The 17,415-nt window shown below is 37.6% G+C and overlaps 1 protein-coding gene across 2 annotated transcripts in view; it reads left to right on the top strand.

The window, feature by feature from the left end:
- The first annotated feature begins 6,936 nt into the window (after nt 1–6,936).
- LOC137258001 (zinc finger CCHC domain-containing protein 2-like) overlaps nt 6,937–17,415 on the top strand; it is a 186,741-nt gene continuing 176,262 nt past the window's right edge. For both annotated transcript variants that reach the window (XM_067795530.1, XM_067795529.1), the window contains exons 1-6: nt 6,937–7,556; nt 14,991–15,066; nt 15,643–15,719; nt 15,897–15,968; nt 16,368–16,437; nt 17,286–17,346. In XM_067795530.1, the coding sequence (XP_067651631.1) occupies nt 7,074–7,556; nt 14,991–15,066; nt 15,643–15,719; nt 15,897–15,968; nt 16,368–16,437; nt 17,286–17,346 (839 nt within the window). In that variant the 5' untranslated portion in view covers nt 6,937–7,073. The remainder of the gene's footprint in view (nt 7,557–14,990; nt 15,067–15,642; nt 15,720–15,896; nt 15,969–16,367; nt 16,438–17,285; nt 17,347–17,415) is intronic.

The following is a 17,415-nucleotide window of genomic DNA, read 5'->3' as shown; positions in this document are numbered from 1 at the left end:
CGAAGGAATATGCGGTGTTGATTTCATGTCACGGTTAGCATGTATTGCACGTGCATAATCGTCAAGCTACCTGTAGCAGCCAAGTGTACTCGCCCAATTCGTTGTACCGCCGCTCTTGTCACAAATGCGTTCAGTGCGCAGGATCATCTAATATGTGTCTAGCAGTAACATCTCCAACGAATATCATTTGCCGAAATTTAAAGAAAAAGTAGTTGAATAGATTTCTGGGAGTCATTTGTTAGATTTATAAATTATAACACTCTAGACATCAATACCACGGGGATAGTATGCAGAAATGGGCTGCACACGCGGGGGTTCAAATGGCGGACTTCGACGTAATCAGCAAACGTTTACACCACTGGGCCTCCTTGGAACAGAGATGGTCTTGATCTGAAATAACCAAAACAGGGCCCTATTAATGGTACATTTTCTTTTGCATAAAACGTGCTTTTAAAAAGGTCTGACTCTAAATCTCGAATCATTGACACCCAAATCATTTTAGACGTGTCCGAAAGACGCAACTTTGGAAGAATCTGCTTACATATCTGTATGGATATGAAAGAGCCACTGGAATGCATGAAACCGGACCACCCCATCGCAACGTTGCACAGCAGTTTCACGTGCACAGGAACACCGCATGCGGTTTGAGGAGACGTTATCAACAAACCACCGTTGTTGCATCCTCCATATCTCCAGGGAATACGTTCCGATCGGTCTCCACTATACCCTGGATGCATCTACCTTGGTAGGCTTTTTATATAGTCAGGTGTGTAGCAGACAAGTTGAGCGTACCAATCACAACTCACTTTCACTTGATTAAACTTGGCAACACAATTGATACAAAGGTACTCCGAAAGAGGTAGGAATTCTTGCATATATTTCTGTTAACGTTTCGGAACTGTCAGTTTGTCTGTATGATTTCCTCAAAATTTGAGTCGTACTGCGAACAAACCTTCGCAGCTACGACCGCTATCTTTGTTGACACTGACAAGTTCAGTTGTAACGGCGGCTTAGCTGATTGGCTACAATGAGAATGCGAAGCCAGCAAAAGGAGTTAACAAAATTGTACCATGTAGATGCATCAAAGGTATAGTGGAGTTTTTACATGGAGATATCGAGGATGCCGTTTTAGCAGACCGTCCCTCAAGTGGCCGTCCATATGTAACCACGCCATATAGCAATTGTTGGATTCGAACGACTCATCTGCGCCCAAGATTCCAATCAGTCACTCACACTGACATCCCCAACAGTTCCTGGTGCCTATAGGATATTGCCAAGTATCATTCACCGGCGTCTGTCCAGTGAAAACGGGATACGTGTTAGACGCCCTGCTAGGCGACAAATTTTGATATTACGTCACCAACGTTTACGACTTGGTGCAGTGGAGAGAATGGAGGTATATTCTCTATACTGATGAGTTCAGATTCCTTTTGCACCCCGATGATAGCCGAACCCGAGTTAACTGGCGACGTGCTGAACTATATGTTAGGAGCTCTGTCTTTGAGGTAGACCGTTTTGGCCGGAGCAGACTGGTGGTTTGCGGAGGGATAACGTACGCCTTCACGCTTCCACGGATACGGAATGCCATCCCACAAGACTTCTTTACGTTTGATTGGCTCTATGAGCTTAGGTGTAGAGCACGCATCAATGCTCATGGAGAAAATACATGTCACTGACTGTGTGCAGTCGATTTTAATCTTTGTCTCAATCACGATGACCTCATTTGCATGTGTCCGACATATATGTTTATAATGCGCCATTAGGAATCCTATTGTGAAATGATTTTCTTGCACTATTAAACAAGTCTCATCATAAGATTATCATTTTAATTTTTTCTAACTTCAAGTCAATCACAATAACTTTTGATTTGGAGTGTAGCAAGCTATCGTACACACAACACGGCAATAGACAAAACAATGCCCTATGGCTGAAACGACGTCACGTGACGTCATGTTTCACTGGCTATTAAGTAGCAATCATGACTGCACTCCATGAAGACAAAAACAAAAGCGCGAAATAGCTAATCAACGAATATATGCTTCCACTGACATCAATGTCTACATATGTACTTTACTAGTAGGTCACTTACCCTTATACGTATGTATTACATGTACCGCGTTCTGCATCTAATGCATATGCATACACGCATTTTGTCAAGATTCCGATTTCGTGATTGTATGCATTATAAGGGTGTGAGAACTATCCTACTTTGAAGATTAATCTCCCTGGTTAAGGGACGTGAATATATCTGGTCTAAACGGCGGATTTTGTGTTATATCTATACACAGTGTTTTATAGAGTTTGGAAAAATATCGACTGATAGAGATTGTCAGGGTAGAGTGACACAGTATGAAAGCAGATGAACAGATTCTAGGGCATTCATCCCAACGAATCATGTATGTCAGAGACGTCTCTGTGTGCTTAATACTGTTATGAATAAATTATAATATCAAACTTCCTGTAACCAGTGGATGGGTCAGCCTTCATAGTAAGACAGGAACAAGGATCCACACACAGATTCACGGCATGAAATAACTCTAAGGCTGCGTTTATTATTCACAGAATAAATTGTGAATACACTACTGACATGGAAAAGAAACCAGAATGCACCAACCTAAGGTAATGCCAGATGTTACAAAATCGTTATTGTAAAAAGGTTTAGCCGTAATAACACAGTCGGCCTGTAAATTTGCCGACCGAATATGTAATTTTGACAGTGTTACAAACCACCATCTGCAAAATACATAACTGTAACAATGTTACAAGCCACCATCTGCAAAAAACATAATAACTGTAAGAATGTTACAAGCCACCATCTGCTAAAAACATAATAACTGTAACAATGTTACAAACCACCATCTGCAAAAAACATAACAGCAACAATGTTACAAGCCACCATCTACAAAAAACATAATAACTGTAACAATGTTACAAACCACCATCTGCAAAAAACATAATAACTGTAACAATGTTACAGGCCACCATCTGAAAAAACATAATAACTGTAACAATGTTACAGGCCACCATCTGCAAAACCCATGTGCAGTATAATTTGATTGTGACAATGTTACAATATTCGTGTGGTTGAGAAAATGTTACTAAATACAAGCCACCATCGTTAAAGGTCCTGTAAATGTGACAATGTTACAACGTAGTATGGACATGTAAATATGACAAGGTTACAAGCCACCATCTGCAATATAATGTAATTGTAATAATATTAGAGGTCATCATATCCAATGAACATGTAATTGTTACAATGTTACAAGCCACCATCTACACCTGTTACACAAACTGCAGTGAACATTTCAATGTAACAATGCTAGATGCCATCAGTTACACAAGACATGTAAGCCTTGCAATGCGCATGTGTGCATGCCAGGGTTGCAGTTCGATGACAATTAATCTGTACTTACATTATAGACCAATAACATAACTTGTGAGGAAGTCCGTTCAGCATCAAGTTAGTCGCAAGAACATCCTCACACTGTCGGTCTGCATGTATGAATTTGGAACAGAGTCGTGCAAGGCGACGCTATGCACGCCGCTGTGCAGTTGCAGATTGTCTTTTTTATGAAGCTGGTCGACAAAGACCGACATCACTTCGTGTTTTCCCTCGACATCCTCAGATGACATGCCATGATATGACTGAAATCAGCGTCAAACCAAACTCACTCACTCACCATGGTGGATAACTTCTGTAGGCATATCTTACGACACTTCAAGTGTTAAGACTCAGAGACTCTTCGGGGGTTATAGGTAAAACGTCATAGGAAAGAAAGTCGTGGAAAAAAGTCACAGGAAAGAAAGACATGGGAAAACAGTCATAGGAAATTAAGTCATAAACTCAAAAACGGTCGGAATTGATCATATCTCTATTTAACAAGTCATAACAAGGCATTACCCATAGCATACCACATTTGAACCAAACTTATATAATTAATATCATAGGAAAAGTCATAGGAATAAAGTAATAAATTAAAAAAGGTCAATATAGCAATAGCACTTCCACATTTGAACTGTTTGCAATTGTTCAAGTAAACTGCATTTCATCATAATTATCATTTTTGATGATGAATGTGAAATTTATGAAATACAGCATAAACAAAGTAAATAACTGGAGAACAGGATGTTTTGTAATAGTTATTTTTCCCATGACTTTTTTCCCTCTGACTTTTAATCCATGAATGTTTTTCCCATGACCTTTTCCCGAGAACCTCTGAGGTTGCAGGATATAAATAATAACTATTTTGCCCATGATTTTTGCCCTAACTGTCTAATATATGAACCACACACACGCGCGCACACTCTACAATACATAGGAAAGCAACAGGTTGATAGCTTGCAAATAGGTTGATCTACAGACCGTTTCTTTCCGTAGAGACGATTCTTTGATGACGATATATACGTGCATCGTATCACCCATTATATTAACTCACGCTTTCATGCTTTTACACTCACCGAGCTGACAATCTCACGGAGATGGGCGTAAGTGTTAACTGAACACGCACTGAGACCAAATTCCATGTCAAACATCTATTGTTAGTACCATGCCACTTAAGGGTGGGATCTATATTAGTACCTGTCTAATTCTAAATAGACTGAAGTCGACATAGTACTGTTTCAAACATGTACCACCTGAGTAGACATGTTTTTTCCTAAATAATTAAAGGCGTATCATCTTTGTCGCGTGGGAAGGAACGCCAACGTCCTTGGCCTAGCTACTCAAACAGACATTAGCACTAAATCTTCCATACAGTGCCAGGCCTGTTTTAGGATGAATTCTTGATGGCGGATGTGCTTGAATGTATAATAATCTCTTGTTTCTGTCAGTCTCAATCACCATATTTTGTGGGTGGGTGTAGTATGTTCATCTGATGTAGTGATCACTGAGCACGCCGAAGTCCTGGGTTGGAATCCACAGTTCTGTGTAATGTGTGAGACCCATTTGTGGTGTACTCGTAGACTAACAGCTAGTCTCTGAAATGAACATATTTTACTGAAAAAACGTTCATAGTGAAAAAAAGGGAATATAATGAAATGGAGCCCTGAGACTTTCTTCACTTTCAGAAGCTATGGAAATCTAGACTTGCCACATTTTCTAGACTTGCGTGGGCTTTCTTGGATATATATGCTTCAGGGTCTGTACGACAGACTAGTGTATTCGTGGTGATTATGGTTGCAGGCATAATCTACAGTTTCTACGTCTGCTAGTCTTCCTAGTCATTGGAATCTGTGTAAAAGCGATGGAAACCCTACTTTAAGTGCATATTTCAATGGAGGGATTGGGGCGGTTTTAAAGAAAATAAACAACCCATGTATAAACGCAGTTCGATATCATGTAACCAGTTTAATCTTTGAGATAAAATAGGATAATTTCGTGATTATCACCAAGGGAAGGTTGGCATCATGTAAAGTTATACATTCATAAAACAGCTATGCATAACATTGCAAATGATAATCACAAAACTATTTTTACAGAAATAATCAGGACATAAAGACACCAATCTAATACACAGACACCGGTATTGATTAGAAATTCCTTATTGCACATTTGGAAGTCATTCACTAAATTTACATCGTATACAAATACAAATGAGTGTTTCGTCTAAAAGTCAGCATTCGCAGTCCAGAAGGCAGCGATGAGTACTCCGAGTAGAACACTTTAAATTTTGATTGCATTTAAAAAATAAAAAATAAAAATTACATAAAGAATTGCTTTTAAGAAATTCTAAAGAAGTGCCTGGGCTTTCGATAAAACCAAGCTCTAATTCCCGCTGTAATCATTTAAGTTTGGCATATACACAAGCATGGTGCATACATTCTGCCATAGTTTCCGAACTGGTGGAAGAAGAGGTGACTATGAAAACATGCACTCCGCGGAAGAATTGCCTTGTGTATGTCGTACTTAGAACTGCGGTTCCTTGTTATTGTGGAGCACCGAAGCATTCCTCTGACATATGCTGGCGTGAAAATAAGGAATTACAGATCCACACTCTCTCACAGTAGGCTCTATATTTACCACAACCTTGCTCCTGTTCAGGCTGAATTCACAACGCGTTGTATCAGCTGTTTTACCAGTGACCCAGATAAAAGGATTCTGGCCCATTTTACTTTAGAATGGGTTAAATTCTTTTCATTTCAGTGAATTATAATAATCACTTTGACGCTTCCTTAATTGGAGATATAGAGACACGGGAAGATTAAATTGAATGTTTACACAGTGGTTGGGTTTAAAGCCTCTGTGTACGTAGCTGTGTTATTAGATATCCAAAGCTTTTGAGTATGCTTATCTTGATATCTTGGAACATCATTATATGTAATGTCCCATTTCCTTACGTAGATTAAACAATTTTATATATCCCTGGCTGGCTTTGGGTCTTGTTATGAACAGTTATTACCAGTTTCTATACATGTAAATTCACATATATGCAAAGTGATTCAAAAAGCATGTCATAATCGCACAGAAGATTTTCCAACACAAGTTGACAGTGATTGGCTACCTAACATGGTATTATGCTAGTTTCTCGAAAACAATCAATAGTAAATGATCAATTATTGTAATATATTCCTTTTTCATATCTAATACTATAAAAGAAAAGTATCTGTACGTTTTGTAATATTATAATCTAGAAGCTAAAATATTGTTCCAATGGCTATTTTAACTGTACTAGCGTAAATGCGTATTTTTCTTGTTGCGGTAACTTAAAATACTGGTTTTTATGCATGAAGTTCAGGAGGAATTGAGACTTAAAACCATGATCAGAAATTACATGAGATTTGCAATGAAAGATAGATGGCATTTTCCCATGGGAAAAGACTGTAAACATTCCTGTATTGCGATAAATAATTGCCCACGGTCTGGAATTGAGGGTTTATTTGTGAATAGTTGTGCCACTAGTACTATACAAAATCCGAAGTGCCCGTATGACCATTACTCTACTGTTTCGGAGAATTTTACATGGCGACTTACAGAAAATTGTGATCTATTACGGCAAATTTAGGAAGTTATGAATAACTGATAGTCGCCTAATTGGAGGAGGACGTGCTTCAGACAGGCACCTCACTGTACGATGGTGTGTAAGGAGGAATTATGTAAATGGTTCAAGAATCTAAGGCCGCACCAGCGGATAGATTACATGTGTGGACTGCTACATATGTGCCTCCCACTGGAACTTCGGTTTCTCGGATCTGTGCTTGAAGACCATGGGAAGAAAAACTACAATTTTCTTCGTGATGCAGAATTAAAGGCAAACAATAGTGCAGAAATATCAAAGCTGCAGTCGGGAACGGATAAACAATTACGTGCAACAGTCAGTGTTTACTTGTCGTTGTTACATTCGTCCAACACCCCGTGCGCTCAACTTCTGTTCGAAGTGTTGGAGAAAAATCTTGAACGAGCTTTCACATTTGGAGCCGATCCCAATGACAATGAAGAAATCTTGATGGCTTTGAACCTGGCCATCAATCATCCTGCGTTTCAGTTTCACCAAAAGAACATTCTCTATGAGCATTATGCAAGATTCGATCCCGGGGCAAGTGACAGACGGAACAAGGTATGAGTTTCAATGGTTGACACTCGGTGCTGTTTATTCCAATATGGCGGACACCAGTTTTGAAATTCCATTTTTTTGCCCCAAAAATGTTAATATTAGGACCTGGAGTTAGTTGAGAATGTATAGTACTCTTTACCTAATCAATTACGTGTTCAGAACTGTGTTGTCAAAAATCTATTCATAGCTTTGTAAGTGATAAATGGAAAACTGTTGACCAGTGTTTCCCTCTCCCCCCACCCCCCAAAAAGCATATCCTATGGTCTTTGACAGTTCACACGTGTAGTAGTTGCTGTAGACATGTAAATACACCCAGTCAACACTGGGGTAGAACATAGACCTAAATTTGTATGTGTCTTCAACAATTCAGAATGTATATGTAAATATTGCCTGTTTATGGTTGAGTTCCATTAACTAAGAAAATGCTTGTCATAGATTTTAACAAAACCAATTAAAATCTTTGAAGTTGAAACTTAGCATCTATATGCTTTTCATCAAGTCGCTGTACCATGAAGGTTAGACTGTCATAAACGTGAATTTCACTTAACTGTTTTGAATTTGTGATGATAAGGTGTGTTTTGTAGTTTTATCAGGTTGGTTTGTTTATTTCTGTAGTGATTGTGAGTGCATAGCAATGGCAACAATTCTTAGGGAAATATGTCAGGTTGACTGATTGTGCTGTTTTGAGTCAGTGTCCTGTTGTATAATGTAGCAGACCACTATGTTCCATAATAAAGCATACAGCTTTGTGAATGACAACACTATGCTTCAGCCAAAAAACACTGATGCAACAGACAACTATTATCTAGCAACAGGAAAGCCCACAGGTGCTGCAGTGTTCTATATGTCGGAGATCATGGTCGCCTGAATGTATTTCATGTGTGGATCAGACAAACCACTGATGAGCAGAGATTCTGAAATTTGTGGATACACGATCAAAACATGTTATTGAGCTGTCCTGATTTATGTTTGCTTTTACAAAGTGAGTTTGCAGATTTCTCATTAAAGTACTTTACTCCTATAAGATCTGAGAACACTTCCATTGAAGGTTGTCTGAGGTGAAGACCGAGCAGTCTGATTATTTCAGTAATACACACCCCTGGTCATAACCAACTTCTCCACACTTCATTTGGGACAGATCCCGAGTGGTTTATGTAATATTTACTCATTTTTCGGAAGAATCAGATTGTCCTTGATTTTTCACTACTCAGTATCTAATGGACTTACTGTGCATATATTTAGACATGGTGTGTTACATCATTGTTGAAAAAAAGATCCATCACACATGTCATACTATTGTGAGTCCAGCATCGAGTGTATCCCTGCCTGCATGTTTGTTCAACTGTTAACATGGTTAATAATTCCAATAGAACTTTCTTTACATGTCTTGCTTATTGTTTGACCTGATGTTTAATTTGAGCCAGATAGGTTGATAATTGGTCTTCGCAGTTGGATTATATAGATTTGATTAACTTGTTTCTGTTCTCATGTCTCGTTGTCTCTAATCAGTCTGAATACACACCCAGTCATTTTGTTTGCTTATCTAATTTAATTGACATTGCTAATGGTTTCAGTTAATACTCCATAAAGGTGTTTTGTTGTACATGTGCAATGGTTAATGTCAAGGAAAAAGATCTTCCTTAGTTTTCAACACTGTACATGGTACTGATAAATGCTATAGGACTGGAAATTAACTACAGTATTTCTTGGAGGTTAGAGTTATTTAATCATTTGGTGCATGTTATCGTATGCCAGTTGTGTGTGTCAGTACTTAGTTGGGATCTTTTGGACTGGACACAATTATATGGACACCCCTATCGTTTAGCTGGAATATTCTGAGTGCAGCCTAAGGAACATGTGAACAAACTAATCTGAAATTTTTAATGTCATTAATGTTATTTGATGAGTACCAATTCTTGTTATCTTAACTTGGATCTTGATTAAGTCCAGAGAATAAAATGTGAGACTGTTGAATGTTCCTGTATCATCCAATGATCCTTCATCCCAGTGATTCAGTTTGACTTGAGTGGTCCCAGATTTAATTCAGTTGTGGAACTCAATGCTTGTTTTGGCTGACTTACATCACATGTTCAATATGCACAAGACTGGAAGAGACTAATGATGTTTTCCTTGCCAACAATATTTCAAACAGTTATGATGGTTTTTACATTGTTAACTGTGTTGGTCTGAATGATGAATAATGAGTTTCCATTGCAGTCTTAATTGTCCGTTTTCGTGGCTGTCATTATTTAGTGGACCTATAGTTCATAATTGAGGCAATTGAAGATTGTTTGTCATGACCCAGTAATTAGCATATTGGCAGGAGGTCATCTAACAGGTCAACTACATGTGCAGTACCTGTTGGTGTAAAGTAGGTCCTTGCTTTGTTACATATCATACTTCATGTTTCACTTGTAGTGGTTGCATTGGTGCCAAAGTGCAGTTAGCTATGCACGGTTATGTTCCATGGGGACAGCAGAAAACTATGGTATGATTTAAACATTACCTTGCTATGTGGATGGTGTGTCCCACTGGTTTCACCAAACTGGGAAATGTCACTTTGGCGTTTCCTTCCAGTACCACATCAAGCAGGCATGCTGTGATGTAACTGGAATACTGTTTAAGGAGATGTTAAAATCTGTCACTCCATTGAAGATATTATTCAGTTTTCATGTTCTTTGGCCATAACATGTTGAGATTCAGCAATATTCAGCAATATTCAGCAAGTGAAGTCACTTAATTAGACCACACTCTTAAGTAACCGATCATTTTAAGTATATTTGGAAATTTTATGGCCTGGTTAAACAATTACTTATAATTTTCTGTAGACTGCACAGTCTGATATGCTGCTCCTAGTCTGAAGTAATAATGTATGTTAAAGTTCCCAAATCTGAACTTCAGATTTCCCAAATCTATTTTAGTAATAATACATTTCGTAGAGGAGGTGGTTTGCATTTCATTGATAGGAGGCCATAGTAACCAGAAGAGGCTTTATTGTTTAGTTTTATAATGTTGTCTCGAATTACCAATGAATTTATTTAAGATACAAATTCAAGTAATTCTCAGTTTAGAACAAAAGTTTTATTTCATTTTTTTCTGCCTTGCATTTTGACTGATGGCTAGAGGCCCACAGTTATTGTGTTAATTATTTCTGACTAACCTGAAGAAACCTGGACAAATATTTTAATGCTGAGGTAATGTCAATGAAATGTCCATCGATAGTGATCAGTATTGATAGCCTTCTTGGAAATGCCACAATCTGTCGTTTCAGTGAAATCTAAAAATATATGAGGGCTAAACTGAAAGTAGGGTCTAGTAAATTGCTGTTTAGTATGGACCTTCAGTTTGATCAGTTGACAAGTCATGTTTCATAGTACTTATCTCTCCCATCATGTACCAATGGAGTAACTTAATCTGTTCGCACACATGAACTATATATTATTTTGCAATCCACAGCTCTGATTGGCGCCTACAGAATACCCAGGGATGAGAAATTTCCGCGGATCCGCGGAAATCCGCGTTTTTTTACATCCCCAGGGTCATTTTTCTGAAACGTCTAAATATATATACAGTGTTAATATTGATTTTAGAAGCCATATTTAGTGTGTAAAATGGCAAAATCCTAGGAGCTTCCGGGGGCCCCCTGGGCCCCCGACCAGGCTCCGCCCTGGACCTGGCTGGGGGCCAATGGCCCCCAGATCCCAACTAGTTTTCAGCTGTAAATGAAAATTTCCATTCTCATCCCTGAATACCGGATTCCTACCAGCTATATTGTTTAGTGTCATGTCACCCTAAATATTACCCTAACCCTAACCCTTATAAAAAGTAAACTTGTTTAATATCAAAGATGGCAGAAGGTATCAGGTATTCTGTAATTTTGGTATATTGTTTGATTTTTCTGTAGCAGTGTTACTGTTACCTTCCTGAAGTCAGGGATGATAAAAGTGATTCTGGCAGTCTGAAACATCCAATATTGTAGTATTTTCTCATCTCCATTTCCTGATGTCTCATGAACAGTAGTTGCAAAATTGGTGTAAGTATTTCTTTGAAGATGTAAACTGCGAAAACGTAACTATTTACTTTGTGGAAGTGAGAAAATATGTATTTTCTCACTTCTGTTCTCCATCATGTCCGTTTAAGGAATGATTCTGAAACTGAAAGGCATGATTCCACAGCTTACTGTCTCCATCAGAATGATTTTGTGAAGTTGGTCGATTTGTTTTGTAATGACTGCGAGACATCCTTTATCTGCACCTAGGACTTTTAATGAATATTTTGTTACATTTGTCTAGTTTTATGTTATTTCCCGTCCATACAGATATGAAACACATATGGCTTATTGCGATCCACATGATCCTTGTGGTGTTATGATGAAATGAAATAATCAAGATTGGTTGCTACAACCAAACAATAGATCACATTTTCTCATAATTGAACACAAACGATTTGGGAACTACTGTTGTAATCTTTGACACATGACAGTGAAACATATCTTTGAAGTTGCAACCCTCTGAAAATGTATCTGTTTGTTAGAAAACTTGCTTCGCTAGTTTAAAAGGCTGGACTGAAAATTTCTTGAAGACCCCAGAAGGTTTATGTCCATGATCACATTAAAGTAGCTAGTTGCATCCTGTTACACTTACCTGCAATAATAATCACAGAAAAATGACACTAACTAGTTTATTTTTATGACTGATCAGTTGTAATGAGCCAGTCATCAATTATGAGATTTTAAGTAATTCCCAACACTTTGTGATCCTTAAATGGATCATTTGAACACGTAGAGAGTTCATCAGATTTTCTGTGCCATTTCCCTGTTAGCACTACTGCAACAGGACAAATGTCAGTGTGTTACAAAATAGTAAACTGTTTAATCACAAAAAGTGTCCTGAACCTTCTGTCTGTCTGTTTGTCTGTATTGTGACGTCATACGTTTTTGATCGTCATATGTTTTCAATCGGCCATTACGATTACCATTTATAACGTAATAATGCGGGAAAATCCATGAGCAGCAACCTGCATGTCAACAGCACGGGAAATGGATCCCTGCTATTGGTTAGACATAAATATACTGTGAATCAAAGTCTCATGCGTCAACAACAGTATAAAATCAACTAAAGATTAACGCGGGAATCATTAATGCACTATCTTCCCCAATGAACAATGCATAAAAATCCTGAATCTTTACTCCAAAGATGCCATTAATGTTTCACCTGCCTGCTTTGCATACTACCTTACAAGATCACATTACTAGTCATGTGACCACACTGATCGATTTATTTTTAAGGTACGCCAAAATCGCAAAATAGATTACGTAAAATCGGCAATGAATTGCAAAATTCATTTCCAAACAGACACTGGTGCCATTTATATTATTTTGTCTAAAATAAGGCTATCAACGAAAAAAGGCCAGTTACCGACAGTAATTATGAGGTGATAATAGTGATAGTGATAGATAGATAGATAGTGATAATAAGGCTGTGTAGTAGTTGGACGGAGAATGCTAGGGCATTCCGTTTCATATGGTACTCACCACGATAAATGACATGGGAAATCTACTGCCGCAGGTGTTTTATTCCTGGCTACACTTAAGACTGTTTTAGAGAAATTTGGAAAGGAAAATTCTTTATTATTTCAGCAATTTGAAATGTTTGACAGTACAGTGCAGTTTTTTGATACAATGGACATGCCATACTATCATAACATTGCTAAAAATATTCAGCCAATGAAAGGATCGAAAACGTATGACGTCACGTTCGGCAAAACATTGAGATTGCTTCGACAGCAGTGGCGGATTAACGATAGAAAATGCATGATATGCATGTGAATGTGAAATTAACTTAATCTTGTCTGAAGGTAGGCCATACGATATTAAAAGATTGTATATATTTTTCCTTCACGAAACGTTTTATAGTTATCTGATCGAAAACCCATTACGCCAGGATATGAGGAAGAAGTTACGTACTAAACAAAATATCATGTAATCACACCTAAATCAGGAAATTCCTATAAGCCTTTTGGGAGTTGACATACATTTTCATAACCATGCTTATTTGATACCTTGGAGATTATAAATGTTTGGATGTTGTGTACATCAAGTGCATTTTCTGATTTAGGGTTCTCTAATCAACTCTTGACATCTCATTCATACTGAAGTAATAGGATATCGTTACTACCTGTCGTCATGTTTGTACTTTTTTGCTATGATATGTATCTAGGGGCCACAAAATGACATCAGCCCTGAACAAAATGGATGTATTCTTGTGTATTTTATATTTTTATCTCCATTACATACTGTGTTTGAACATTATTACTCTTTGCTGATAAAGGAAAAGCCTTGAAATCTTGTTTGTGTTGTGTTGACATTCATAATATTTTGTTGTTAAATATTTTGTGTTATGACTAAGAGTCATGAAATGTTGTGTAAGACAAAAATTATTGATGTCAATATCTTTATTTTAAACACAACAATTTCTGGGCTTTTCTGTGCCCCTTTGTCAGGTGACTGTTATCACATGTCTTCTTTGTTATTGAGCAACCGCCGTAGCACCTGAATTCCAGAATCCAAAACAATATCATGGCCCCCAAAAGGGTTGTTTTTTATTCGTTGTTGTAGTCAGTAATAAAAGTGACATAGGCTTATAGGATTATGAAATAGGAAGGTTTTGTTAAGTTTCGAAATGGATTTAGAATATATTTATATTTGTTGGTAAACAGTTAAAATTTCAATGCTTTAAATGATCATGGCTTCCCGTTAGTAACTATGAGAAAATTAAGATGAATTTCTGTACAATGTTGACATGCCATAGAATGGGTACAATACATTTCCTGTTACCCTTGCTTGGTGTACAATTATCTGAGTGGGGATATTGGATGTAGAATTCTGATGATGTTTTGATCCATAAATGGTTTATCATTTACAGCAAACATTCACATGTTTAAGATGATCCCTTTTAGTGATGCAGTGTAGTACATTATAGCTACACCAAATTAATTAATTTTCATTTTGTTTGCAGATCAATAGAATCTGGCTTTATATTGCACCAGAATCTTGAGTCACCACAGAGATTAGTTCATCCTCTTAGCTTTCAGTGATGAATTCTAGGCTTTCCTATCTTTATGATGACATTCGATAAAGCTTGGGATGTCAGTCTGTACCTAAAGCACTAACCCAAGCCCCCAGTTCATAAATTGTTGGGACATTAAGCTTTGCAGTAAAACTGTGCATTTTATAGCTGACAAATAGCCTAAGATGCTGAAAGACTTGAACAAGGATAAACCTGTTTAGAAAAGAGAAGAGGGTTTAGCATAGACCTGTTTCATGGTATGCAAGAGTTAGTTGTATTTTGCCTTGAATGGTGCAGATTATTCAAAGACTGAGTTTTAATATTATTTTCTTGTAACCAGGATAACAAAGACAGCTTCATTTTCTTCCAGAACACTGAAGCATGCAACCTCTTTGAAGAGCCAAGTTCAGTGGAAACGGTTGAAGCAAGGCTGAGGGAGCAGCAAGGTAGCTTACCATTTAATAGATTCCCAGCATGATGCATCATTAGAATATACTTAGCTGAAAATAGTTCAATGAGCCTGTGTTTACCAACAAAGTGATAATTTCATCTGCATTTCACCAAGTTTGACTTCTTGACAGTGTCTTGGGATTCCCTACACTAAAGCTCATATAACATGTAATGACACATTGCAGATGAGTGTCAGTGAAATAAGCCTATTTTTAACTAACAGTGAATGGGTACCTGGTAAGATGAAATGGTTATGTTGCTGTTCACCTAGTATTGAAAGAAGCTTGAGTTTCATAATGATGATTGATTGCACACTGTTTCCTTAACAGGGGTTATAATAGGTAAGTGGGGAAGTTTGATCATCAGATCCTGCATTGCAAATGGACCACTCAGTATAGAAGACTTCCAGTGTGTATCTTTAATAAGTTGCTAGTTACATGAGAATTAGATGGTGGTATCATGAAAAACAGGTTATTTGGAAAAGGAAGGGACAACATTGAGTTTTGTGTTGCATTATTACACATTGAATTGTCCCGCACTTCATTCATAGATAATATTTTTTTTATTTACAGACTCCATTTGCAACATAGAGGTGAAAGAGTTCACCCCACGCAAGCAATCTGGAAAGAAATTTGAGTTCAAGGTCCATGTGAGTAGTGTTATATTCCTTTTTCTTTATGCTTCACGTATGAGATTGGTTCCTTCTTTTGATTGTTTAGATGTTTGTGGTGTGTTTGCTGTATTTCCTTAATAAATAATCAATGTCTAACTGCTCCGTCAGGTATAATTTATGGAAGTCAGTAATTAAGTGTTAATGTGCCTACAGGTTAACTGGTCAAATGGCAGTGTGTTTGAACTCACCAAGACAATACGGGACATGCACGATTTCCACATTCGAGTAAGTATGGCGCTTTATATCAATATGAAATATGTTGAATTTGATCTATGTTGGCCGGTCAGAAGCGACCACAGTTAGCGCTGTGAAGGTGCAGTTAAATGTGGACTCATGATTCACTTATTAATTCACTCAGTTCCAGAATTCAGTGAAAGTTTACTTGTGCAGTTTAGAAATAATTTGATAGTTGTCACTGATCAAAATGCTATGATTTGAAAGAACCAAGAATTGCCTAGAGTATCGAGGCCACACTGAACATGGGCAAGTCCAAAATGAAGCAATTTGGTATTTTAAGGTATCTCATATAGTTAGTTATCTGAATGTTGCAATATATGTGTGGACTACTAATTAACTGAAATTGCTGTCTTTCTTTAATATTTCATACATTCCTTTTCTTTGCAGTTGTTAAGGCTTTTTCCTGATGAAGTTGAACTTCAAAAAAGAGAATGGAAATCAGCCTTTTCAAATCACTGTAAGATTCATACTTAATCTTCATATTCGTAGAGTTGGTTGCCATGTAAAATCATATTTCCTTGTTTACCAGAACCATGCCATGCTTGTGGGTTTCACTATACTGCACCCATGAGGGTCTGGGTTAGAATTTGTCTTTAGCAACCCATGTTTGACTAATGGGATTGGGTTGTCTTGGTTGACACGTCATCATATACCAGATGCATCGATCAGTGCACATGCTCGATGTGGTCACTGGATTGTCTGGTTCAGACTCAGTTATTTACAGACCACTGCATATAGCTAGAATATTACTGACTGCAGCGTAAAACAAATCTTCTGTTATAACTGAGCTTAAACAAATGTCACTTATTATCCTCGTTTTGCAGGGGCGGGTGTGTGTGTATTAAAATGCACCACGTCCATCCGTCTGTGCACATTTATCTTTTCTGGAACAGAACGCTAAAACTGTTAAATATTTCTTCACCAAACTTGACATAGATTTGTCTAGTGGTATACTGGTGTCTTTTGATAGTTTTGGAATTCTAAATATTACATTAATATTTTTAGTATTTCCATGGCAACAAGTTTTGCTTCGACTGAAATCAGAGGTAGTACGGGGGATATTGATGACTGTGTCTTGTTGTTTGGATGTGCCTTTGTATGCATTATGGTATTATGTAATGGAGGGCTCCACATCAGAAGACCAGAGTTCGATTCCCCACATGGGTACCATATGTGAAGCCCATCTCTGGTGTACCCCGCCGAGATGTTCCGAGAATATTTCTAAGAATGGCGTAAGACTTAACTCACTGACTGTTGTATAGAATCCTATCATAACTATTACGTGTAACCTTACTGCTGTTTCAGATCACCATCACCACCACCAACACAAGGAGGAGCTGGCTAGGACTCTGACAAACTACATCAGGTATGTGTGTGTAAATTAAAGACTTAAATGACCATGAAGATTTTAGTCAGAACACTGGTAGGATATTAG

Source organism: Haliotis asinina, chromosome 12, assembly GCF_037392515.1.
Source record: "Haliotis asinina isolate JCU_RB_2024 chromosome 12, JCU_Hal_asi_v2, whole genome shotgun sequence".
NCBI lineage: Eukaryota > Metazoa > Mollusca > Gastropoda > Lepetellida > Haliotidae > Haliotis > Haliotis asinina.
The sequence above is the reverse complement of the archived record's forward strand: the minus strand, read 5'-3'. Positions and strand labels throughout refer to the sequence as shown.